At 51.4% G+C, this 26,029-nt stretch overlaps 3 protein-coding genes and 1 long non-coding RNA gene across 14 annotated transcripts; 3 read left to right on the forward strand and 1 right to left on the reverse strand.

The window, feature by feature from the left end:
* The first annotated feature begins 15,265 nt into the window (after positions 1-15,265).
* Positions 15,266-17,413, forward strand: Znf580 (zinc finger protein 580). 3 transcript variants are annotated; one of them, XM_020174270.2, is made up of 2 exons: positions 15,266-15,426; positions 16,460-17,413. In XM_020174270.2, exon 2 carries the CDS (start codon positions 16,472-16,474, stop codon positions 16,988-16,990), a length of 519 nt encoding a protein of 172 aa, XP_020029859.1. In that variant the 5' UTR covers positions 15,266-15,426; positions 16,460-16,471; the 3' UTR covers positions 16,991-17,413. The 3 variants fall into 3 exon arrangements, with proteins under 3 accessions (XP_020029859.1, XP_073914516.1, XP_020029860.1); XM_074058415.1 differs by lacking the exon at positions 15,266-15,426 and adding an exon at positions 15,440-15,737; XM_020174271.2 differs by lacking the exon at positions 15,266-15,426 and adding an exon at positions 15,783-15,971.
* Positions 17,414-18,220: 807 nt separating this feature from the next.
* Znf581 (zinc finger protein 581) lies at positions 18,221-19,716 on the forward strand. Its single transcript, XM_020174286.2, is given in 2 exon segments — positions 18,221-18,245; positions 18,248-19,716. Coding segments are annotated over 2 exon segments (588 nt in total). The 3' UTR covers positions 18,811-19,716.
* A 635-nt stretch (positions 19,717-20,351) lies between these two features.
* On the forward strand, positions 20,352-24,590 carry Ccdc106 (coiled-coil domain containing 106). 9 transcript variants are annotated; one of them, XM_074058411.1, is made up of 6 exons: positions 20,357-20,603; positions 21,162-21,346; positions 21,514-21,618; positions 21,714-21,890; positions 23,322-23,534; positions 24,059-24,590. In XM_074058411.1, exons 2-6 carry the CDS (start codon positions 21,316-21,318, stop codon positions 24,373-24,375), a joined length of 843 nt encoding a protein of 280 aa, XP_073914512.1. In that variant the 5' UTR covers positions 20,357-20,603; positions 21,162-21,315; the 3' UTR covers positions 24,376-24,590. The 9 variants fall into 9 exon arrangements, with proteins under 9 accessions (XP_020029870.2, XP_073914512.1, XP_020029869.2 ...); XM_020174280.2 differs by having other exon boundaries at positions 21,272-21,346; XM_020174283.2 differs by having other exon boundaries at positions 20,465-20,599.
* Positions 24,529-26,000, reverse strand: LOC141418123 (uncharacterized). The gene is made up of 2 exons (XR_012442773.1): positions 25,309-26,000; positions 24,529-24,754 (listed from the first exon to the last, which is right to left on the reverse strand). It is a non-coding gene; the product is annotated as an uncharacterized lncRNA (long non-coding RNA).
* Between the last annotated feature and the right edge of the window lie 29 nt (positions 26,001-26,029).

A 26,029-nucleotide genomic window follows, 5' to 3' on the forward strand; every position in this document is an offset into this window, starting at 1 on the left:
TTCAGTCCATTTTGCTCTGGTTGTTTTTGGAGATAGAGTCTCCCAAACTATTTGCCCAGGCTGGCCTTGAATCTCAGTCCTCCCAATCTCAGCTTCCCAAGTAGGTAGGATTACAGGTGTGAGCCACTGGCAACTGGCTTCTGGCTTATTTTTTGAGATAAGGTCTCACTAAGTCTTTTTGCACAGTGTGGCTTACAACCACAATCCTCCTATCTCCACTCCCTGTGTAGCTGGAATTACAGACATGCACCAACATGCCTGGCTCCAATGTTGTTTTATACTTTTCTGTTGTTACATACAGTCCAGTCACACGTTGGGGATGTTGACATGATAGCCCACTGATGATTAGGCTATGTTATATTTATTTATTCTTCTGTTGATGGACATTGGGTTGGTCGAAATTTTTACTATTTCAAATAACTGCCATAAACCCTTTTGCTCATGTCTCCTTGAATACAAAGGGAGATTTCTCCAGATTTCATGCCTAGGAGCTGAATTGATGGAGCATAGAATACAAACATCTTCACCTTCCACCTTCACCTCAGTAAACATTGCCAATTTGAGCCGGTGGTGGACTCCAGATTCATCCCCCAAAAGAATCATGTATTAAAGGCTTGGGTGCCAGCTGATGGACTTTTGAGCAGTGATTGAGGACTCTGACCTCATCAGTGGATTAACCCACTGATGGAATCATAATTTTTTTGATGGTGTTTAGGTTTGAATTCAGGGACTCATGCTTGCTAGGCAGGCGTTCTATCACTTGAGCCATCCTCCAAGCCCTTTCTGCTTTGGTTATTTTGAGATAAGTTCTTCCATTTATGCTTAATTGGCCTGGACCACAATCCTCCTATTTATGCTTTCAGTGAGGCTGGGATTACAGGCAGGTACCACCATGCCCAGTGTTTACTGATTGATTTGTGATCTCACTAACTTTTTGCCTGAACTGGCAATCCTCCTGATCTCCACCTCCAAAGTAGCTAGAATTACTGACTTGAGCCATGTGCCTGGCTGGATTCATAATTTGATGGCATTAGGAGGTGGTAGAAACTAGGAAGTAGGTCACTGAAAGCATACCCTATAAGGGTATTTTGTCTCTCTCTTTCTTGCCCTCTCTCTTTTCTCTCTCTCCTTCCCTCCAACTTCCTGGCCGCCATGATGTGAGCAGCTTTACCCCACCACCACAATATTCTGCTTTGCCTTGGGCAAAAAGCAATGGAATCAGCCAACTTTGGACTGAAACCTCAGAAACCATGAGCCAAAAACACCTTTCCTCCTTTAAATTGTTCTTTTCAGGTGTTTTGTTACAATAACAAAAGGTGAGTAAAACAGTTATAATCTGGGAACTCTTGGGTAAATTATTTAACTTCTCTGTGGTTTTCATGGACACTGGCACTTGTGCCTTTCTGACTTCACTTATCCTTAAAATATATTAAAAATTATATATGTTTTGTTTTGGTGGAACTGCGAAAAATTATATTCTATAACTACATTGGTATAAAGTTAAACATAACCTAGGCTGATTATATTCTTTTTCCTTCTGACTTTTTTTTTTAGACAGAATCTTACTATGTTGCCCAAACTGGTTTTGAACTCCTGTGTTCAAGTGGTCCTTCCACATTAGTCTCAAGAGCCAGGTACCCGTGGCTCCTGCCTGTAATCCTGCCTACTCAGGAGGCAGTGACCAGGAGGATCAAGATTTGAAACCAGCCCAGGCAAATAATTCTTGAGACCCTATCTCAAAAATACCCAGTACAAAACAGGACTGGTGGAGTAGCTCAAGCAGTAGAGTGGCTGCCTAGCAAGTGTGAAGCCTGGATTCAGATCCTGCAACCACCAAAAAGAGTAACTGCAGCTGCAGGCATGCTTCACCACACCCAGCTTCCTTCTAAAGGGAATTAAAACTTTTGTGAGCCCCTGTGAGTATCATGGCTGTAGGCATTTGTATGCACTTGCTGGGTCTTGGTTTCCTAATCCACAAAATCAAGATTATAATGCTACCTACTTCACACAGTTTCTATGATGATTTTAAAAAAAGTCATTATAAGGTGTTTTGAATAATGTATAATACAAAGTTGGCACAGGGTACCAGCTATATCAATTATTTTGGGGGCAGTATTGTGGCTTAAACTCAGGGTCTCCCACTTGCTAAGCAAGTGCTCTACCACTTGAGCCATGTGCTCAACCCTTTGTGCTTTTTTTAGTTTGTTTTTCAGGTATGATCTCATGGTTTTTGCCGGGGACTGGCCCAGGATGGTGATCCTCCTAACTCCACCTCCTGCATAGCTGGGATGACAGGTGTGTGTCATCATGCCAGGCTCTGCTATACTTATTTTTACCAATTTATATTCCCATCAGCAATGATTGGAGGCCCCTCTTCCTTGGCATCCTCAGGAATAGCCAAACTTTAAAATTTTTGTCAATCTGTTGGGTGTTAGATGATTTCTCACTGAGAATCTTTTTGCTAAATGAGAAACATGGCACGCAAAATTCATTCTGTGTTTTCTCTTGTATGAGAGCTAGGACAATTTCATCTCTGCTTCCCCACATAGAAGGTATGCAGATGCCTCAGTGAGTGTTTATGAGTGACTGATTAAATTAGTGCAGCTAGTAGAACTGGGAACCAGACCTTGAGATTATGAGAGCATTAATTGTTTGGAAACTTAAAACAAAAACAAGCCAGGCATCAGTGGCTCAAGCCTGTAATCCTAGCTACTTGGGAGTCAGAGTTCAGGAGAATCGAGATTCCAAGCCCAGTCCTATTTCACAAGACCCTATCTCAAAAATACCCAACACACAAAAAGTCTGGTGGAGTGGCTCAAGTGGTAGAGTGCTTGCCTAGCAAAATAAGGTCCTGAGTTAAAACCCCAGTACTGCCAAGAAAGAGAGAGAGAGAGAGAGAGAGAGAGAGAGAGAGAGAGAGAGAGAGAGAATGAGAATGAAGGAAAGTGTGAAAGAAAAAGAAAGAAAGAAAGAAAGAAAGAAAGAGAAAGAAAGAAAGAAAGAAAGAAAGAGAAAGAAAGAAAGAAAGAAAGAAAAACAGATTTTTGCTATATAGTCCAGGCTGGTCTTGAACTTGCAATCCTCCTGACTTCACATTGGAGTACTGGGATTATAGACATAAACCACCATGGCTGGTTGAGATTCTTAAGTCTTTAAAGAGGTAAGTGTTGTTCAATGAAATGACCATACATGGATAGTTTCATTTATCCATTTGCTATGCAACTTTGGGCAAACAATGTCCCTTCTCAGCGTTCAGTTGACATTAACAAAGTGGGCACATGGTACCATTTTGGCTGGTTGTAAGGAGAATGCAATAGATTGAGAATGCCAAGCCTTCCATAATGCCTACACCAGACTAGTGCTGGGTAAATGTGAGCCTCAGGACTCTTCCCCTCTTGTCTGTTTTCCTGAGTCCCTTGGGGTCTGGCATGCCACTAATAGTCTAACACATGACCTGAGGCTAGATGTCTAGCTAAATGGAGCCACAAGACAATGGCCGAAAGAACTCAAAAGAGGGGGGTCTTGCCTTGTTTCCTTGCTGTGAAATCCTGAGCGCATTCCTCTATTGGGCTTAGAGCCCCTCCCTTTTAAAATTGATTGCCTGATAGACTTACAAAATGATCCAGCAATTCCATTCCTAAGTATATACCCAAGAGAAATAAACGTATATGTTCCCACAAAAACTTATAGTTAAGGTGTTTGGTTGGTTGGTGGTACTGGGGTTTGAACACTTGCTAGGCAGGTGTTCTACCACTTGAGCACTTGGTTCGCTTTACCAGGACTTTCTTGTGTTGGGTATTTTTGAGATAGGGGGTCTCAATTTTTTTTGCCTGGGTTGCCCTCAAACTTTGAGCTTCTTTTTTTTTTTTCAGTGCTGGACTTGAACTCAGGGCCTACACCTTGAGCCACTCCACCAGTCCTTTTTTTGGGATGGGTTTTTCCCAGATAGAGTCTCTCAAACTATTTGCCTGGGCTGGCTTCAAACTGGGAAACTTTGATCCTCCTGATCTCTGTCTCCTGAGTAGTTAGGATTACAGGATTGAGCCACCAGTGGCATAATCAAGATTTTAATTACAAGTAACAATATATTTCATAATGACCAAAGTACAGAAACAACCCAAATGTCCATCAATTGATAAATGCATAAATTCCATTCACAAAGGATGTCCAGAGCAGGGAAACATACAGAAAAAAGATTAATGATTCTTTAGGGCTGAGTGGTGGGGGATAAATGGGGTGGAGGTGAGGGAATAAATAGTTTTTTCTTGTAGAGGTAATGAAAGTATTATAAAATTATCTATGTTAAACTGGGTGCTGGTGGCTCATGTGTGTAATCTTAGCTACTTGGGAAGCTGAGATCAAGATTGCAGTTTGAGGTCAGCCTGAACAAAAAGTTTGTGAGACCCCCATCTCAACCCATAGCCAGGTGTGCCTGTCAACTGAGCTATACAGGAGGCTAAGATCAGGAGGATATGGTTTCAGGCCAACCCAGGCAAAAAAGTTCCTGAGTCAGGTGCCGGTGGCTCACACTTGTAATCCTAGCTACTCAGGAGGCAGAGATCAGGAGAATCATAGTTCAAAGCCAGCCCCGTCAAATAGTTCCTGAGACCCTATCTCAAAAAAAAAATTATAAAAAAGGGCTGGTAGAGTGGCTCAAGGTGTAGGCTGAAGTTCCTGAGACACCATCTCAACAGAAAAATGATGGGTGTGATGGTGCATGCCTGTTACACCAGCTACCAAAGGAATGATAAAATAGAAGGATATAGGTCCAGCCTGGGCAAAAAGCAAGATCCTATCTCTAAAATAACCAGACATAAAAGGGCTAGAGATGTGGCTCAAGTGGAGGTGATGAGGGAAAATGATGGTGGGGGTGAACCTAACTCCCTTTGTAAACATGTTTGGAAATATCACAATGAAACCTCCTCTCTATAACTAATATATGCTAAAAAATGTCTATAAAATTATAAAACTACACAGAGAGTATATGAATGTTCATTACACAAGTCTTTCAAATTTTCTCCATTTTGAAGTTTTTCCTTATAAAATGTTGGTGTTAGGGAGTCAGCCTATAGACAGTTTTTAAAATCTGATTTTTGAAAACCTCAAATAAATTCATAGTTAATTTTCATAAGAGTGTAAGCTCCTTGAAGTTAAGAGACTACATTGTTATTCCCTGTTTTATCTCCAGCACCCACACTAGTTTCTGGGATGTTATGGATATTTAATAAGCACTTACTGAATTAATGAATCAATACATAGTATACTGAGGTGAAGTGAATAAGTGAATAAAGAAGTATCTAGAAGAATAGTTGCTTGAAATCCTAAGACAATAGTAATCCTCAAAAAGGTCTTCCTTAAACCTTCCTGTTTGAGTCAGCAAGTGACAATGACATTAACAATAATAACTAAGGTTTGTTGGGAACTCACTGGATATGAGGCAGGGGCAGATCCAGCAAAGCCTGCATCTGTCCCTGAGTGAAATTTGTACAATTAAGAAAGAGTGTAGGAAGTGGTAGAGTGCCTGCTTTGCAACTGCAAGGCCCTGAGTTCAAACCCAGTCCTGTTGGACCCCAGTGGCTTATGTCTGTAATCCTAGCTACTCAGGAGGTAGAGATCAGGAGGATCTCAGTTCCTGCCACCATGGGAAAATAGTTTTTGAGAGGCTCTATCTCCAAAACACCCATCAAAAAAATGGGCTGCTGGAGTGGCTCAAGGTGTAGGCCCTGATTTCAAACCCTAGTACCACACACACAAAAGTATTGGGCTGGGGATGTAGCTCAGTGGTACAGTTCATATGCATGAGGCTCTGGGTTCAATTCCTATCCTCACTGTCTGTCTATCTAACTACCTACGATAGTTTAGTACAGTTGTATTCTAGATTCACAACTGGTGTCACTTTAGTAATGCTGCCAAGTTTGGGGAAATCCTAATCTTTCACATGTGAATTTAACTGAGCTGCAGAATTGTTGAGAAGCAAATATCTTACTCTTTAAGTTGTGGACACTCAATACTTAGGGAAGGACTTACGCCAGTCAAGAGCATTTGATGCATGGTAAATCTAAAGTGTAAGTTTCATTCGATGCATGGTAAATCTGCCTCAATAGCTGTATTTAAATACTTCCAAGGAAAAGATAGCTAGTTTGCTTAGGTTAGGGGGAATCTTGGTATGAAGGTGGGACTCAGACTAAAGTCTGACTGGGAAGGCTCCTCGTTTCTTTTAGTAGCCTTTCTGTAATACCTATCTTGTTTACTTTAAAACAAAACAGCATTGAGGTTGTAAGAACTGAGAGTCAAAAATCCATTTGATTTCTGGTTCATTTGAGTCTCATTTGGCTGCTGGCTGACTGGTTTTGAGCGAGTTCTTTCTCCATGCTGTGCCTAATTTTCCACAGTCTGTAGAACAAAGTGGACATTTCTCAATCTCCCTGTCTCCAGCGCCTTCAAAACAAAAACAGAAATGAAAAAAGAAAAGAGAGACAGGAAATTCCTCTGTGGAGAGTGATATTTTTGGGGGGCGATCCCACTTCTCAGAAGAGCTGGTTTGGCCAAGCAGAAAGCGGATCCTTCCTCTCTGCCTGTGTTTCCAGCCCGAGCAACAGCCGGAAACATGTGCTTTCTGTCCAGGGTCTCTGCCTAGAAGGTGTGCCTTCTCTTGCACCCTCTTGTTCTCTACAGTTTTTTTTTTTTCTTGGTACTGGGTCTTGAATTCAGGGCCTTCACCTTTTTTTTTTTTGACATGTAAAAGTCCTTACATATTTATTTATTTATTTAATTTTATTATTCATATGTGCATACAAGGCTTGGGTCATTTCTCCCCCCTGCCCCCACCCCCTCCGCCCCCTCCCTCTCCCCCCCACCCCCTCAATACCCGGCAGAAACTATTTTGCCCTTATTTCTAACTTTGTTGAAGAGAGAGTATAAGCAATAATAGGAAGGAACAAGGGTTTTTGCTGGTTGAGATAAGGATAGCTATACAGGGCATTGACTTACATTGATTTCCTGTGCGTGGGTGTTACCTTCTAGGTTAATTCTTTTTGATCTAACCTTTTCTCTAGTACCTGTTCCCCTTTTCCTATTGGCCTCAGTTGCTTTAAGGTATCTGCTTTAGTTTCTCTGCGTTGAGGGCAACAAATGCTAGCTAATTTTTTAGGTGTCTTACCTATCCTCACCCCTCCCTTGTGTGCTCTCGCTTTTATCATGTGCTCAAAGTCCATTCCCACTGCTGTGTTTGCCCTTGATCTAATGTCCACATATGAGGGAGAACATACAATTTTTGGTCTTTTGGGCCAGGCTAACCTCACTCAGAATGATGTTCTCCAATTCCATCCATTTACCAGCGAATGATAACATTTCATTCTTCTTCATGGCTGCATAAAATTCCATTGTGTATAGATACCACATTTTCTTAATCCATTCCTCAGTGGTGGGGCATCTTGGCTGTTTCCATAACTTGGCTATTGTGAATAGTGCAGGGCCTTCACCTTGAGCTACTCCACCAGCACTTTTTTATGATGGGTATTTTTAAGAGAGGGTCTCAAGAACTATTTGCTCGGGTTGGCTTCCTACCGCGATACTCCTGATCTCTGCCTCCTAAGTAGCTGGGATTACAGGTGTGAGCCACTGGTGCCCGGCCGTAAAGTCACTCTCTTAGTGGCTGCTTGGCTGGGCCAGACAGGTAGCCCAGATAGGCTATCTGATGAGCACAGGTTGCTGAAAATCTCAGAAAAGTAGCGGATATCATGGGCTAGAGGAGTAGGGATGGGGAAGAGAGGGGAATCATAGAGAGATGGGCAGCGGATAGAAGGGCCAGGGTGGAGGGAAACGAGAGGAAGCATGTGGGGTAGATGGGTAAGGAGGGAAACCACAAAGAGCCCGGGGGCGGCTGGAAGGGCCGTCATGGGCTGGAAACGAGAGGATTTGGGCCGGGGAGCGGAAGACGCGGGCGCCCTGGATTGAGGAATTGAGTGTTGGGGGACGGGGGATTTTCGTCTCCGTCCAGCACTACCATGGTGCTTTATGGTCAGTGAACTCCTCTGCGCCCCCGTTTGTCACTCGTAAGACAGAAATGATTGTTACCAGTGAAGGTAATGAAATAAAATCGTGTGCAAAAGTACCGTGCATCATGCCTTGCCACAAACAGCATGGATCACGTGGGATCTGGTGCTGGGATTATTTTCGCATGTCGAAATCCATTCTGAAGCTCTGAAATTCTTCATGGCATTAAAATCAGGCAGTTGTACATTAGAGAGAGAGAGAGAGAAGAGAGAAGAGAGAAGAGAGAAGAGAGAGAGAAGAGAGAAGAGAGAGAAGAGAGAGAAGAGAGAGAAGAGAGAGAAGAGAGAGATATCCTGGAATCCCCATAATATTCACTTTTGAGTTGTGTTGCTCTCCAGTGGCCCTCCCCTAGCTCACACCTTTTTTTCCCATTTGCGTTACAACACCAGCCCGTCTCCTCCAGAGTCTGGGCTCCCAGATCAATAGACTCCCCCATCACACATACCAAAACACACAGGCTGGAGATCCTTACTATTATTTTTTTCTTTCTCTTTTCTTTATTCTTTTTTGGTGATACTAGGGTTTGAATTCAGGGCCTCGAGCTTGCTAGGAGGGCACTCTACCACTTGAGCCACACCCCTTTCTTTTTGCCTTTCTTCTCTTCCTTCTTTCTTCCCTCCCTCCTTTTCTTTTCCTCCCCCTCCCTCCTTCCTTTCTTCCTCCCTTCTTCCCTTTCTGAGACAGGGTCTCACTGTGTAGCTCAGGCTGTCCTGGAACTCAGTAATCCTGCCTTCCCCTGCCCAGTGCTTTTCATTTTCTTTTGACACAGGATCTTACTATGTAGTCCAGGCTAGCCTCTAACTTGCTATCTTCCTGCCTCAGTCTCCTGAATGCTGGGATTACAGATATGCACCATCATGCCCCATCTCAAAGGTCTTTCTAAACCTCAGATTAGATCCTGTTCCTTCCCAGCTAAAACTCTTCTGAAAGCTCCCTCCTGAGTAGAGGAAAGATTCAACTCCCCAGCCTGTTTTTTTTTTTTCTTTTTTGTGGTGCTGGGAATCAACTCTTTGTCAGGCATTTTAGGCAATGAGCACATCTCCAGCCCCCTCTCAGCCTGGAGCTTGAGGCTGTTTGTGAGGCAGTGCCAGCCAAGCCCTCCAGCCTCACCTCTCACTTTGTGCTCTGGCCAAATGTAGCATGTCACACTTCCCTGAACATCCTCACACTTTCACACCTGCAGGTGTTAAGTTTTGGGCTGTTTTTGCTGCTTGGAGTAGCCTTCCCTGTGTGATCTGTCCATCTCATCTCCCAACTCATTTCCTACACAAAGCCACTTTTGACTCCTGCCTGACTCCAGTCCCCAAGCTTAGCTTCTTTCCTGTACTGCCTTTTGGCCACTGGTTCCAGAGGAGTCTACTGCCATGGAGTAACTGCATCTTCATGCAGGCTCTTCCCTATGATGAGATAGTACCAGTAGCACAAAGTCTAAGTTCCTCAGCCTGGTGCCTGTGGATTCCCAGCTAACATTGTCCCTTGTTGGGCACATTACACCCAGTTGCTCTGAAAGATGAACAGTTCTCTGTTCTGTTTCAGTACTGGCTTTTACACCCATTGTTCTCTAATCAGTGAACTCTCTTGGGTCCTCCAAGACTTTTTTTTTGGGGGGAGGGGCTGGCCTAGAACTCACTATGTAGCACATCCAGATTGGCTTCCAATTTATGATCCTCCTGCCCCAGCCTCCCAAGTTCTGGGATTACAGGTGTGTATCACCATGACGAGCTGAGCACTCCAAGATTTACTTTACTATCAGCTCCAGAAAACCTTTTAATTTCTATACCCTCACCCCAAGTTGGGTCACATTCCTCTGGCCTCTTGAAGTTAGGACCCTACACTATGGTTGCCTGCTTGTTTACCGTTCTCCTACTATAGACTTGTCTGTCTAATATGGTAGGGACTGGCCACATGTGGCTTTTGGACACTTGCAACAGAATTTGGCCAAGGTGAGATGGGCCATAAGTGTAAAACTACTCACCAAGACTTAGTGTAACAAAAACAAAACAGTCCCAGTGTGTGAAAACTAGTCCTAAGGTACCACAAGAGGCAGGCAGACAGATCCAGGATTGCACAAGTACAGTTTATTGGGAGACTTACAGAAGTGTGGCAGTATGATCAAGTGGATCACAAAATTTATGTCAGCAAGGAGGTGCATGTATTGGTTGGGACAACTTCGAGTTCATCTAGGCTGGAATCTGCTTTAGCTTCAGCTAGAATCAAAGAGGCAGGCACAATCCTGTATCAGAATCTGGGTGCAAAAGCTCCACATATCGCCATGACGGTTTTGTCTACGGCATGCAGGGAAAGTATGCAGGAAATAACTACTAGGATTACTCTGAGGCACTCCTGGCAGTTGTCACTCAAGACAGCCCCAGTCAGATCAAGTAGTTATATGTGTATGAGTGGCAAGAAGGCCGTCTCTAGCCAGGTGCCAGTGGTTCACACCTATAATCCTAGCTACTCAGGAGGCAGAGATCAGGAGGATTGTGGTTCGAAGCCAGCCCATGCAAATAGTTCTTGGGACCATATCTTGAAAATACCCATCACAAAAAGGGCTAGTGGAGTGATTCAAAGCGAAGACCCTAAGTTCAAGCCCTATGGCAAAAAAAAAAAAAAAAAAAAAAAGGCAGCCTCCAGCAGGGCATCAGTGACCCACACATTCAAGCCTAGCTACTTGGTAGGATCCTGGTTTGAGGCCAGCTGGGCAAATAGTTCCTGAGACCTCCATCTCCAAAATAACTAGAACCAAATGGGCTGGGAGTGTGGCTCAAGCAGTAGAGCACCTGCTTTGCAATCGTGAAAGCCTTGAGTTCAAATTCAAGTTTCACCAAAAAACCCACAAAAGGTAGTCTAATCATGAGTTTACAGGGCTCTGTGTGAGCAGGATATCAACGATCCCACCTTCCACTTTCTCCCTTCCTTTCCTTGCCAAGGCCTGCACCTAGCATGTGGTTCACCAGCCTCAACTACCCCCTTGCTGGGGCCTTGGCGCAAGTGGTGCAAAAGCAAAAGAAACAAAAGGCCCATCCCCTTGAGGGCTGGGAGGTTGACCACATCCTGAAGGGGATCCTCATTCCCAGCCTAAACTCTCCTCACAACATCATCCTGTGTGCGCTCAGGGCACCTGAGATGGGGATACAGGGATGAGAATGTGTGAAGACCTCTCTGGCTTCAGTTTCTCATCTGTGAAATGCTGACAGTGAATTTGAGAAATGAAGTGACTTCTCCCCTGAAATCCTAGTTTCAGCTTATATAAGGAAGGCTCCTTAGTGATGCTGAGGTCTCTGGATTTGACTCTCCTGATCTGTAAGATGGAGGAAACATTTTGGTATTTTGGTCTTTGTGCAAGGAGAATTCCTTGTCACTTCAGGTACCCAATAAAGATGAGCCTGTGAAAATGGCTCTGAAAGGAAGAGGGCAGGGACTACCTCCATCTAGTTCTCTCTCTTATGTCCTGACAATGCTATCTTGGAGCGGGAGACGGGGTCTCAAGATCTCGAGATCCTCCTATATCAGCCTCCAGAGTTTTGGGATTATAGGGATGAACCACCATATGCAGCTCCTTTAAAAAAGTTTATTTATTAGCCAGGAGGTTTTTTTTTTGAGTTGGGGGGGTGGGACTGGGGTTTGAACTCAGGGGTTCATACTTGCCAAGAAGGCACTCTGCTGCTTGAGCTACATCTCCGTCTATTTTGCTTGGGTTATTTTGGAGATGGGGGTCTCAAGAACTATTTGTCAGACTGGCCTCAAACTGTGATTCACCTGATGTAAGCCTCTCAAGTAGCTAGTATTACAAGTATGGGCCCCCAGCACCCAGTTGCAAAGAGGATTTAAGTCAGGGAATTACATGATTTCATGAGCTTAAAAATTGTCACCTGGCTAGGTGCTGGTGGCTCACGCCTGTAATCATAGCTACTGAGGAGGCAGAGATCAGGGGATCTTAGTTTGAAGCCAGCCCAGGCAAATAGATTGTGAGACCCTATCTTGGAATAATAACCCATCACTAAAAATGAGCTGGTGAACTCAGGTGTAGGCCCTGAGTTCAAACCCCAATACTGAAAAAAAAAATTATCACCTGGATATTGCCATAGAGAGAAGAGACTGGAGGAAGGATGGTGGATGGAGGATGGAGAGGCTGTTGCTATAAGATCAGGGCAAACAGGGGTGGTAGGGCTGGAGAAGATCAAGAGGTGCCTGCCTACAGGGTCACATGTAGTGATCAGGGGTCAGGCAGAAGCAGGTGGTATCTTGACTCTCTCACTTGCAGATGTATGACCTTGGGCCAATCTTTTCTGTGATGTAGGGATCTTCACAGCACTGGCCTTGTAGGTCTGCTGGAAGACTGAGTACATTTAACAATTGTTGTCATTGGATGAGAGCTCCAAAAATGTTGGCCATTGACAGTATTTCTGGGGCCAGTGTTGTTTTCATGGGTACAACTAGGTCCATGGGCCTGAAACAGAAGAGAAGGATGTAGGTGGGAGACTCAGAATGGGTAGTTGTCCCTGTAGGCCAACAAGGAGCAGTGTTGGTACTCCTGAGGTTCAAGAATCTGTTGAGATGGGCTGGGATGTAGCTCGGTGGTACAGCGCTTGCCTTAGCATGCTTGAGACCCTGGGTTCGATCCCAGCACCAAAAAAAGACCAAAAAAAAAAAAAAAAGAATCTGTTGAGATGAGCCCAGGGATGCTGCTTGGCATCCTGCAGTGCACGGGATAGGCCCACAATGAACGATCCAGCCCCAAATGCTAGTAGTGCAACAGTTAAGAAGCCCTGGTGTAGACAGAGGATATAGTAGAAAGTATATGAGAATGGTGGCCAGGGGAGTGGGAAGAAAGACAAACTCAAATGCCTTAAACACATGACCAGGTGAGTGAAGTGGGTCAGGTGACCAGAGCACGGTCAGACCCTTTAGACCGGGCATGCCTGCAGTTTACCAGTCCCCAGGGTCCCCACTGCTCCCCCCACCATAAAATTGCTAAAGAAGAGGTCTAGGGTGGTGTTGTCCAGGAGAAATAGAATGTGAGCCATGTATACGATTTATTGGTTTATTAGTATATGTTAATTGCACAGTGTTTTCACTGTGACAGTTCATATACGCATATAAGATACCCTGATCACCCTCTCTATTACAGTTTTTAAAAATCTCCCTTCCCACCAATTGAAAATTTCTAGTAGTCATGCTTAAAAGTTAAATTTGACACAGTATGTGTTTCAAAATGTCATTCAATATAAACATTATCCTTAAGATAGTTTACATTTGCTTTTTTCCTCCTACTAAATCTTGGAAATTTGTTGGGAATTTTGCACTACAGCACATTTCAATGCAGACGAGGCATATCAAGTGTTGAGTGCCCACAGGGGGCCAATGGCTACATAGACAGCACACCTTTAGGGGAGTCTTAGTTTTAGCCTGCTGTCACAATTGTTGGCTCATTTGTGGGTTTTCTGGAGAAGGCAGGTACATTCTAAGGTACATTCCCACAAGTATCTAGGAATTTGAATTTTCAGGCTTTGAAAGTATTTCCCAAATAGAAAAAAAAAAAAAAAGCCCAACAACAACAAACCCTGAAAGTATTGCCTAGTGAAACGTTAGAAAAAATACTTTGTGGCCCACCCCAATAAATAGCTGCAGTTTTTCACCTGCAGACCTCCAGTTTGCAACTGGTTGAGGATGGTGTATCCAACTGTCCCATAGGGTTGGTAGCCAATTAGCCACTGTGGCTATGTAGATTTAAATTAACGGAAGTCAAATAAAATAGATACTTGATGGTGCTGAATGCCTGTAATCCCATCAATTCAGGAGGACTGCAGTTCCAGGCCACCAGGGCAAAGTTATCTGAAAAACTACTGAAAAAGCAAAAGGGTCGGGGTGGTGGTGGTGGGGGAAAGGCGTGGATCAAGTGGTAGAGCACTTGCCTAGCAACCGCCAGGGCCTGAGTTCAATCTTAGCACCGCAAAACAAAATACAACCCTTCAGGTCCTCCCTTCGAGTGCGCAACGGCCCCATTTAGCTGGTGGCTACCCTACTGGGCCGCGCGGAGATTATAGAACGTTGTCACGGAACACTGCTCTCTAGAAGGGGCTTGGCTACCCCTCCCACCCCACTCCGGGGTCCGTATCCTTCTTGAGGCTGGGTACAACAATAACCCCCCTTCTCTCCCTCATCTGCCGCTTCTGTCACCTCCTCCTCCCGCCCTCCCGCGAGGTGGTGGAAGCGCAGCTCCTCTGGCTCACCCGCGCCCAGGCGCGCGGGCCAGAGCTGCACCTGTGGCGAGCGCGGCCACGTGGACGACTGCCTGGGGCGCCGCGGGCACGCACAGCGCGCGCACTCGATCCAGCGCCTCAGCTTTCCCGCGCCCCAGCGACCCCGCGCCGCTCCTGCCGCCCGAGCGCTCAGCTCGCTCCCGTCCAGCAGCCGCGGAGCTGGCAGCAGGTGCACTTCTGGCACTGGGCTCCTTGCCAGGCATCAGGGACATCAACTTACCCCACCTTCCTGATGGGGAAGGCTGCCTTTCTTCACTTGCAGATCTGGCAATGACCGGCCTCCTCTGGGCTTTAGTTTCCCTACTGTGACCACTGGCAAGTGTCACGTTCCCCACTTCTATGTCTAGCAAACTCTAGGCCTCAGTTTCCCCGTGTGGCCACTATAATTATTACATCATCCCACCTGTATTTTTGGCAACGCCTTGTCTTCTCGGGCCTCGGTTTCCCCATATGTTCAGTGGGAAGCACACACCTTCCTCACCTCTATAACTGGCATTTTTGGGAGAGGGGGGATTCGATTTCCCCATTTGCAGGACGAAAGACTCATGGCTTTGGGACATCAGAGCAAATGGCTGGCTCCGAACCTCGGCCTCCCCATTTGCTCAACCAACAGAAGGCTCCCTTGTCTTGCCCTCTGGCTTGTTGAATGTCTTTGCCAGAACAGATGGGGATGGTTCGATGGAAAGAGGACAAACTGGATACCCCAATTCCTCACGGGACATCGTGAGACTTCACCTCGCCTAGCCTCAGTTCGTTGGCCCGGTGTCGGTCAACGCGACGGAACTGCTCCTTTTGAGGAGGTGGGACCGAATTCAGGGACCCGTTCTTTTGCAGGTCTCGCGCCCTAGTCACCCACCCCTCCCTTTGGCGCGCTCCCGCGGGAGAGGCAGGCTCCGGTGGCGGAACCTTCGTACCGGGCGCGTGCGTTTCCGGCCGGCGTCCTTTCCCAGGGACGCCGCCGCCTCTCGCGTCCCCGGTCCCGCGTCCCCGGCGCCGCCGGCCCGGAGCTGCCCGGAAGCTTGGTCCCGCCGCGGCGCTCGCCAGGGCAAGCCCGGGGCCGCCCGGGACCTCTGTCCGTTCCCCCGGACCCGAGAGGCTGCTGCACCGGGTACGGGGGCCGGGATGGAGGGAGGAGCCTTGCTCCGGGACGGTGCGAGGCCGGCAGAGCTGGGGTGTGGGCTGGGGCCATGGGATGGGGCGGTGTTGCTGCAAAGGCGATACTGAGAGCTGGTGGAGTGGCGGGAGGAGTGGAGGGGCAGGGATACCAGGGCTTCTTATGGAAGCCAGGGGAGCAGGAAGGCCCTGGAGGCTGTAGCGGGAGATGGGGCGGAGGGCGCTGGGAACTGGGAATGGGAAGCCCGAGGTCCCGCGAGCATGCTGGGGAGCGGGAGGAGGCTCCGAGGATGGCGAAACAAAGATGTCAGTATCATTTGTAGGGCTGGGGCGGGGGGAGGGTGTGGACGGGATCCTGGGGCAATGAAGCGGGTAGCAAGATGGGAGGAGTCAGGGGAGATAGGGGAGGACAGTTGAGGCATCCTAGGAATGATTGAGTAGAGACGATGGGGTCCCTGGAAGAGAGAGGATGGCAAGACCTTGGAAGTGTGAAGCGTGGGAACAGCCCGGAGGAGCCCTGAGTGAAAAGTGGGGAATCGGGTTAGTGGGACTCTGGGGAAGTATCTAGGGAGGAAACGAGAGGCCCTGGGGACATCTGTTGGGATGGAGACCTAGGGCGCCTGGGGCTGTTGCAGGACCTGGTGGAGCGGGTGCAGTCACACCTGGACAAATGGGAGAAATCCCAGAGGCCATTAGGGCCCGGGTGTAAAGAGGGAAACGGATTTGGAGATTGATTGCCGGGTGGGCAGTGGGCGGAGGAAAGCGTGACAAGTTGTCCGCAGATCTGGCCTGAGCACTAAGCGGGAAACCCAGGAGGAAGGGCAGGAGTGAGCTCTCAGAGCAGTAGCTGGTACGGGGGGGGGGGACGGACGAGGGAAGGGAACGTGGTGGGGTGGGGGCTGGAGATAGGTGGGTCAGTGGCGCAGGAGAGGGTGACAGGCAGTGAGAACTGGGACACTTTCCCGTTTAGGAAGCTTTTCCTGAAAGGAAGGGGCGTTCTTAACTTCTCTCCCCTCCGCCGCCCCCAGCTGCTGCTCCAGATGCTGCTTCTGCCGCCACGGCCACCCCACCCTCGGTCCTCCTCTCCGGAGGTCATGGACCCACCGCCCCCCAAGACTCCCCCTTTCCCTAAGGCGGAAGGTCCTTCTTCCACTCCTTCCTCGGCGGCGGGGCCCCGGCCCCCGCGGCTGGGGCGCCACCTGCTCATCGACGCCAACGGGGTCCCCTACACGTACACGGTGCAGCTGGAGGAGGAGCCCCGGGGCCCGCCGCAGCGTGAGGCGCCCCCGGGAGAGCCCGGCCCTCGCAAGGGCTACAGCTGCCCGGAGTGCGCCCGTGTCTTTGCCAGCCCTCTGCGGCTGCAGAGCCACCGTGTGTCGCACTCGGACCTCAAGCCCTTTACGTGCGGCGCCTGCGGCAAGGCTTTCAAGCGCTCCAGCCACCTGTCGCGGCACCGCGCCACGCACCGTGCCCGCGCCGGCCCGCCGCACACCTGCCCGCTGTGCCCGCGCCGCTTCCAGGACGCCGCGGAGCTGGCGCAGCACGTGCGCCTGCACTAGCTGGGCTGGCGCTGCCCTGCCCTCTCTGGGCCACCACGTCTGACCCACACAGCGTCACTCCCACACATTCCCCGGTTCTGCCGAGGTTACTGCCTTACCTCGGGCCTCGGTTTCCCCATCTACCCAACGGGAGAAACATCATTCCTTCCTTCCCCTCCTGTCTAGCTGTGTGATGTAGACCAAAGTTGTTGCCCCTCCCTGGGCCTGGAAGCCAGTTGGAACTGGGCTGTGGTCCAGCTGTGCTACGTGAGCCTTTGCGAGTGACGCGACTTCTCTGAGCCTTGGTTTTCTGAAGCGGTGAACGGCTGTTCGCGTGGAAGGCATGGCAAAAGAGCACCGGCACGATCTGGTTCATTTCTGTACTTTCCTCTTCTGCCTACAACCCTCTCCCGATTTGTTGCTCAATAAACATTCCGCACTCCACTTTCAGGCTTCTACTTGCGTTTATGTTGGGTGTTGGGGAAAGAGGGAGGCCGAAACCGGACCGGGAATACCTGGGAACCTTTCTCTCGGAGAGTGTTTCCGGCCGGAGCAATTTTTCCCAAAGCCTCAGGCGCCCCGCCCCCACTGTCCTCTCTTGGACCCTCTTCTGTTTCCCTGGGACGTTGCTCCCCTTCTCAGGCGCCGCCAGCTCCTGGGGACACCTGGGGGTCCCCGCTTAGTTGCCGTCTGCAGCTGCGACGGTAGCCCGTGGGCGTCCGGAGTGGCACGGACCGAAGAGACTGCTGCACCGGGTACGGGGAGGGGGTGCTTAGCGGTGCTGGCCGCTGAGGGGGCGGGGTCGGGGCACCTGCGCGGGCGGCGTCAAGAGGGGGCGCTTGCGAGAACTTGCCCCGCAAGGCCCCGAGGCCGGGGAGAGGACCTAGAAAGAACAGGGGGGTCGGGCGTGGACTAGGGGCGAGCCTGGAGTTAGAGGGTGGACCTGCACCTAAACCCGGTCGGGGCCGCAGCGCGGTGGACAGACCTGGAAACCCGTGGAGTGTGGGGAGTAGATGGGCGCAGTGAGCTCCGGGCACACAGTGGAAAGAGATACTGCGAGTACAGGGGATGGTGGAGCCTCGGGGACAGGAGAGAGAACCTGGGGACATTACAGAGGGTCACAGGGTCCTGAAGCGGGTAGAGGACTGGAGAAGACACAAAAGCTGGGGGATGCCCTGGTTCCGTGCCTCCCTCTTCAGCGCAGTCTTCTCATCCTCTCTCCCATCCATCAGGCCTCAGCCACTTCTACGGATGCTGGTGCTGCCGTCTCCCTGCCCCAGCCCCTGGCGCCTCCCCCTATTGAGGCCATGGAGGCCCCTCTTCCCCAGACAGGTGGGTCCCCAGAACCTGGACCTTCCTCCACCGGATCTCCCCAGACTTCGTCCCTTCCGAGGCCCAACCACTACCTTCTCATTGACACCCAGGGTGTTCCCTACACAGTGCTGGTGGACGAGGAGTCGCAGAGGGAGCCCGGGGATGGTGGTGTTTCAGCCCAGAAAAAGTGCTATAGCTGCCCGGTGTGCTCGAGGGTCTTCGAGTACATGTCCTACCTTCAGCGACACAGCATCACCCACTCGGAGGTGAAGCCCTTTGAGTGCGACACCTGCGGGAAGGCATTCAAGCGGGCCAGCCACCTGGCGCGGCACCATTCCATTCACCGGGCCGGTGGTGGGCGGCCCCACGGCTGCCCGCTCTGTCCACGCCGCTTCCGGGATGCTGGGGAGCTGGCCCAGCACAGCCGGGTGCACTCAGGGGAACGCCCGTTCCAGTGCCCACATTGCCCACGCCGCTTTATGGATCAGAGCACGCTGCAGAAGCACACCCGGTGGAAGCATCCATGAGCTGCGACCGGCACCACAGGAACCATGGGACTTGGGACTCCTGAAGCCCTCACACACCCACATGAGCTACAGGCTTTCAGGGCCCTGGACACAAACACACACTGGTCTCTTTGGGTGAGCCCTGCCTGGAGGAGTCCTTTGTCCATGATGGCAATGAGCTAGTATTGCACGGTGGAACCAGGCCTTGAGGGGTGGAAGTGGGGGTGCTGTGCAGAAAACTCTCCTGCCTCAGAAAAGTGGCTGAGGGGGTCATCGGGAGTCCCCCTCCATGTTGACATTGAGGGCAGGGCCCAGATCTGCATGGGGCTGTCTCCCAATCTGGGCCCGAGAGTGGATACCCCATTCTCTGCACCTTCATTTTTGGGGACCGGATCTTGGGCGGTCTGGCCCACTTTGGGCCTTGACTGGCCTGGCTGGAGAACAGAAGGCTGGCCTGCTATGAGATTAGGCCTACCTAAGCTCCTGAAGACCTGTCATCCACTAAGAGTGTTTTGGGACTTTTTTTGTTTTTTAAACCACAATCCACTGTAACATTTTTATATGACAATCCAGTATTCAATGATACCAAATGTATGTGAAAGTTTCTTTAACAAGTTACCTTTAGTGCACGTAAGGGACCCTGACATTTTTCCCACTATTTTTTTTTAATATAGAGCCCATCCTACTATATTAAATTCTCTGCCCATGAGCAGAGTGGTTTTAAAAACACTGATCTAGGGCATGTGGTTCCCCTGGGCCGTCTGATCCAAGCTGCATTTTATTTGTAAAAGTGAAGAGGGAGGGAGAGCTGGTTTACACACTCACACTTTCCCTCCCAGAGCACCAGGATCCCAGGGTGTGGGTCCTGCTGGTGAGCCAGGAGGGGCAGGTGGAGAGGAGCCTAATAAACACCTGCTTTCTCAGTCATTTTCATTGCCTGTTTTGCACCAGGCACTGTGCTGGGCTTCTGTCCTACTTCTACCTCGTTTTTTGGAAGAAAGAATGTCTCTTCCTCCCCATAGTAGGAAAGTGTCCTAGACGATGTGTCCAAACCCCATGGCCTGCCCTCAGTTAACACCCGCAGCACTTGTATCTTGAGCTTTGAGTGTGGCCAGGCACTCGACTGTGTTCAAGGAATTTTCCCCACTTAACGGGTGAGTAAACTGAGGCAGGGGACTGGAGTTTAGCTGTGTTCCCATGAGTCAATATGGGAGTGGTGGCGACTGTTCCTGGCCCACATTTTGGGTAGGAGTAATTATCGTTCCCCATGGCCCTCACTCCCCATCTCTGGAAACCTTGGGACCTGGCTTAGGGAGGTGGGTACAGTGGTCCCTCAGTTCCTGAGGGATCATTAAAACGGGATACAACTTTCTTGACTGTCTCACACATTCCTGAACTTCTCCCGGTCCACTAGGCCCATCGCAACCCACCTGGGGAACCCCAAGAGCGGCGAAAGCTTCTACAGTATGGGAATTTCGTGACGTTCCCTGCCTAGGCTTCGGGGAGGGAGGGGGGAGTACTGCAAGGGGCCATCGCGCAAATGCGGCCTTGGCCTCAGCGGAAACGACTGGCCTCACCTGGACGCGGGGACTTCAGGAGGAGGTGCACCGGGCAGGCTGGACGAAGCAAATCCATGTGTTCCAGCCAGCTTCTCTACCCAATTCCGAGACTTGTGCCCCCTGCCGCCCCGCCCACTTGGGGGTGGGTGGGCACTTTTCTTCACTCCACTTTGACACTTTGCAGACGCTCCCCGGCGCCGGGCATGGGCGCCGCCGCCGCCGTCGGTCCCTGGGCTGGATTCCGCGCGCGGGTGGGTGAGCGCGGGGAGCCCCCAGCCCCTCGGACCCTGGGCACCCACGGGCGGGGGATGGTCGCCACGTTCGCATCCCTGGCCTGGTGAATGCCCCCGCTGGGATCCTTTTCCATGACCGCCCCCTCCCACTCGCGGGACAAAGGGCGGGGGCGGGCGCATCCCCATTCGTGACCTTCCCGCACTGCGCACGCGCCCAGCCCCCACCATGGGGGAGGTGGCCCTGCTCGCCCACGCGAGTACGGGAGAGGGTAGTGGGACGTCCAGGGTGGGGGAGGCTGCACGCGCGCACTGGACCCTCACTCTATGCTTGGAAATTGGGGCTGTTTCCCCTCTGCGTCTACAGCTTTTTTGGCCTGGAAATGGCCCTGATAAGGGCCCTCCCCATTCAGGCCAGAGTGTCCCTGCTGGGTCAACCCCATGAGAAACTAATTAAATTAGGGCCCCAGCCAACTTCTCCCCAGATCTTGTGTCTGCCCCCTGCCCCGTAAGGAGTCCAGAAATGTGTAACCTCAGTGTGTCTCCCTTCTGTCTTGGGAGTATGCGCCCTGTCCTTCCTCAGATCCTGGAGTCCAGTACTGAGTTCCCTCCTCTTACTCCCGAAGAAGAGTTGTGTGTGGGGGGTCACCGCCCATGGAATTGACCCCATTTGTGGCCCCTGTTTCTGTCCAGTGCCTCTGAGGCGCTCACCTGCTGGGCCTGGAGGAAGCCTCGTTATGAATGACCGAAGCAGCCGTAGGCGGACAAGTGAGGAGCTGGGTTCCCTTCCCCACTCTTTGACCCACCATCCCTGCCCCTTCCTCTCCTGGGTAGTTGTGGGTAGGGGTGGCCTGCCGTGGGGCGGGGAGGAGAGGGACGGGGGCTTGTGTCCAGGGCTGCCTCTGGGGTGACCCGCGCCGGCCTCTCCTCTCCAGTGAAGAAGGACGATGAGGCCTTCGAGATCTTCCCCTTCGACGAGGCGCCCCACCTAGACTCACAGATCTTTTACAGTCTGAGCCCCTCTCAGGGGAACTTCGAGGGTGAGCTGAGGGGAGTGTGTAGGGACTGGTATCCACCGGGTGCAGACCTATCCTGGGGTGTAACCGGAACTCCCACCCTTTCTTGCTGTCCTTAGAGCCTCCAGAGGCCGCATCCCCCACCTTGGCCCTGATGAACGGTGTGAAAGCCCAGCTGCACATGGCCCTAGAGAGGAATTCCTGGTTACAGAAGCGGATTGAGGACCTGGAGGAGGAGAGGGACTTCCTGCGGTGTCAGCTGGACAAATTCATTTCCTCTGCCCGGCTGGATGCAGGTGGGGGGCGCTGATAGTGCCTCTAGCCCCTGCAGATTCCAAGTCCTGGTGTTGGGTAACCTTGGTGGAGACTTGGCAGCTTGACCCTCTCCACTACCCATCCCCTTCTGTTTTGAGGACTTCAAGCCCAGTTTCTTTCCTGCTTAATGTCTAAGACCTCTCATCCCCTCCTACAAATCTTCTGGGACTCCTTCCTTCTAGTGGGCTGCCTCAATTCGATTAGCCTTGATTCCCAGGCCTTCTGTCTCAACAACCTCCTGTCCCAGGTTGCCTGGAACCCTAGTGTGGGCTCCTTGTTCCCATTCCTAGTTGGAACCTCTATTCATTTTGCCAGGAAGGCTCACTGTGCTCCTTTGAGTTCAAGAGGCCCCTGCTTCTGCACTGTTTTGCCTTTTCAAGGATGCAGACTGACTGGCCAAGCACCTGTCTTCCCATTGACTCCTTCCCATACATTGGCTAATTAGTGGCACCTTATTCTTGAAAGACATTAAACCCTTATGCCTTCTCTGGGAGGCCTCCTTGGATGAGGATCTGAACATCATTGTTCCCTAAATCTCACCTCAGGGTTCCAGGCAGCTCCTTCACACTCTTGCTTAATTCATGACTAGGAGCAGCCCATCCAGGCTGAGACCCTGCCCCAAGGCCACTTCTGATGGGCAGGGGGCAGGACCTAGTGCTCTGCGTGTTAATCTGTTTTGAAGCTACTCTTGCCTCCCCCTCCCCATCCCACAGGGTTTCTCTTTCCTAGATCTTTAGCTCATGTCTTCGAGAACCCAACGCCTAACCCACCCCATGTGCAGCTGGGCCCCTCACAAGCCCTCTGGCTTGTCACCCCCTCAAAAGGCCTGTGGTGCTTTGGGGCCTACATTACTGGGGACCCCTGCAGTTGAGGATCTGAACCTTGTCCCTTCTCCCCATGTAGAGGGTTCCATCCTAGGTGACTCCACTCTTTCCCCTGGGAGGCTGGGCCCAAGAGATTTTGCACTGTCTGAGTGGAGACCCCACCTCTCCTTCTACCCTTTGAAGGATGCAGTATCTGGGCCTCAGGAGGCTACCTGTCTAGGTAAAGGTGGTTAGGATTCTAAGGGCCTGATAACTCACCCTCCTATCGATCCTAGCTAAGGCCTGTCTGATTCTTAAGTTTCAAGTCCACTCTCTGGAGGCCCCAAAAACCTCTCCTCCCCGCTGGAACCCTACAGGGGTCCCTGGTCTTGTCCAAGTCAAGTTTAAGAGCCTGGGAAAATGCTTCCACCCATGCCCACCTCCCTCTAATTTCCACTCAAGGTGGCCAGCATCTGTACTGCACTCCCTCCATCTGTCTCTTCAAGACCCAGTTTGTCCTCTTCCTAGGGATAAGGCCTTCAGGTACCCAGGCCCACTCTTCTCTAGGGACAGTGATATGCGCCACAGTTCATATGTGTCTCTCCTCAGAGGACCACTGCCGTGTGAAACCTGGGACCCGGCGGGTTGACGGGGACAGCCGCGCTGGGGATGGGGGAGAGGCCTCAGACCCTGAATCACCAGCCTCCTCGCTCAGCGGGATATCCGAAGAAGGCAGCGCCAATGAGAGGAAGAGGCAGAAGCAGAAGGGAAGTGCTGGTCGGAGGCGCTTTGGGAAGCCCAAGGCCCGGGAGAGGCAGCGGGGTGAGTGGGTGCATATGTTTGGAGTTGAGGGTTCTGGGTCCAGGACTTATGGTGTGACTTGTACAGAGGCTCCTTTGCCTCTGCTTCCCTGTCTGTAAGAAGACCAGACCTGCCTCCATCTCCAAACCCTGATGGTTGGTCCTGAGTTTACTTTAAATTTTGATCCACCTTCAGCAGGAGGCTCATCTTAGGCACCTCCTTACTTCCCGGATCTAGGGCCCACCTCGTAGGGTGGGTGCAGCCTACACAAGTGGCTTCACATAGAGCGGGAGGTGTAGGGTATTGCTCAGGGGACTTGCTGGCTTAACCAAGCCTTTCATTTTCTCTGGCACCGGGGAGCGGTTTTTTCAATTTACCACTGGTCCAGCTTAGGTCTCCATTTCTCCCTCTGCTCTTTCACCACCTTTTCCTCCTGTTTTTTTGTCTTATTCTCTCCTCACCTGTCTCTGCCTCGTCTTCTTTTGCTGGTGTTCCTCACCCCACTTCTCTCCCCTCCCCATCTCCCTGCCGCCTTGGGCCTGCAGTGAAGGACGCCGATGGGGTCCTCTGCCGCTACAAGAAGATCCTGGGCACCTTTCAGAAGCTGAAGAGCATGTCGCGGGCCTTCGAGCACCACCGTGTGGACCGCAACACGGTGGCGCTGACCACGCCCATCGCGGAGCTGCTCATCGTGGCCCCGGAGAAGCTGGCCGAGGTGGGAGAGTTCGACCCGTCCAAGGAGCGCCTGCTCGAGTACTCGCGCCGCTGCTTCCTGGCGCTGGACGACGAGACGCTCAAGAAGGTGCAGGCCCTCAAGAAGAGCAAGCTGCTGCTGCCCATCACCTACCGCTTCAAGCGGTGATGTTGCCGCCCCTCCCCCGCAGACCGCTAGCCGCCGGGGCTGGGCTCCAGGGGCTCGGCCGGGGCCGGACGCTGCCCTTTCCGAGTCCCGGGCTCTGCCCCTGACCGTCCGGTGCCCGCCGTCTTCACCCCCGTATTCCACGTGACACATAGAATTATTCAGAGAATTTAAATTAAAGAGACGTGAAAATTTGGAATAAACTGGGTCTCAGCTCTTCCTGAAGCGGGACACGCCTTGAGGAGGCAGCCGTCATCACGGAGTCCGGGATGGGGACAGTCAGGCGGGAGCAGCGAGGCTGAGGACTACAGGGTGTAATTAGCCCCGGGAAGCAGAGGTGGGAGGAGGAGCAACACTGTTCCGGACAGAGGTGGGGGAGGATCTGCAGAAATAAGGCGTGGGCACTACCCGGCCCGAATATCTGGACAGGAGGCAAGACTCAATGACCTCTAGCGGACGAGGCCTCCTGGGGGGAGCACGGTGCGTGCGTGCGTGCGTGCGTGTGTGTGTGTGTGTGTGCTGTGTGTGTTTTGCACGCTTTCGCCGGCCCTCCAGGGGGCGGTAACGTGACTCTCCTCCCGGAAGTGCTTCGGCCTGCGATTACGCAGAAGGAGGTTACCAGAGCATATACGCGGTTGCCAAGGCCACCAGGAGAGGGAAAGCTTGCTTAACTGTCGGAAATTCAGTACCCCCACCCCTCAACTCTGGGACAGGGGAAATCTCGCGCATGCGTACTGTAGGCCCTGGAACCCGTTCTTTCTCCCCCCCCCTTCGAGCTATGAGAAACTTCGCCTTAGACTAACCTCTACGCAGGCGCAGAAACCCATCTCGCCCCCTCCTTTACCATCGGACGCAAGCGCACAAAGCCGCGCTGGCAACCTCCGCAGTGGCCGCGAGCACCCTACACTCGTCTGGCTGCTTTTTTTCCCCGCGCACCTTTTCAGGCCCTCCGCGAGGTCGGCTCTTCTCTTCCGCTCTCAGCATCGATAGAGCCAGGTGTCGAGAGCCGGGACCCCGCCCCCCTTCCGGTATCTCTTCCCCTAACCCACTTCGCCTGTGTCCTCCCTCCCTTTCGGTTCTCGAAGCCGGAAGGAGCCGAAGCTGCGACGGAAAAAACCGAAGTTGTGCAGTGCGAGGCTTTCCCGAAGCCGTGGCGGAAGGAGCCGAAGTTGTCCGGAAGGGGAGGAGTGAGCGAGTGGAATCTCCGTAAAGAGCCGAAGCTTGGAATAGAGCTTAATCTGGAGGGGCTGGAGGGCAAGCGCTGGAAACCTTCGGAAAGGGCCGAAGGCTGGGACGGTTAGGGTTGTCGGAACTGGCCGACTGCTTGAACAAGGCCGGCGAGGAGAGAGGCGGATCTCTAAGTCAAAGACTGGGACGGTTTGAATTATCGGAAGAAGCCGAACCCTTACAGGGGGCTGGGCGCAGAGGAACGCGAGGACCCACGGAAATCTCCGAACGTTAAGGCGCTAATCTCTGAAAAGTTACCGAAACTTGGGAAACCGGCGAAACCCCTGCTTCGGGTATTTCCGGAGGCAGCTTCCGCCTGCCCACTACCATCCGCCTGCCGACTAGGTCTACCATCCGGGAATAGCCGACGGGCTTCGGAGCCAGGCTCGGGGGAGTAGGGCAGCTTGCGCGGGGGGCGGGCGGGTGGGGA

Source organism: Castor canadensis, chromosome 16, assembly GCF_047511655.1.
Source record: "Castor canadensis chromosome 16, mCasCan1.hap1v2, whole genome shotgun sequence".
In the NCBI taxonomy this organism is placed as follows: Eukaryota; Metazoa; Chordata; class Mammalia; order Rodentia; family Castoridae; genus Castor; species Castor canadensis.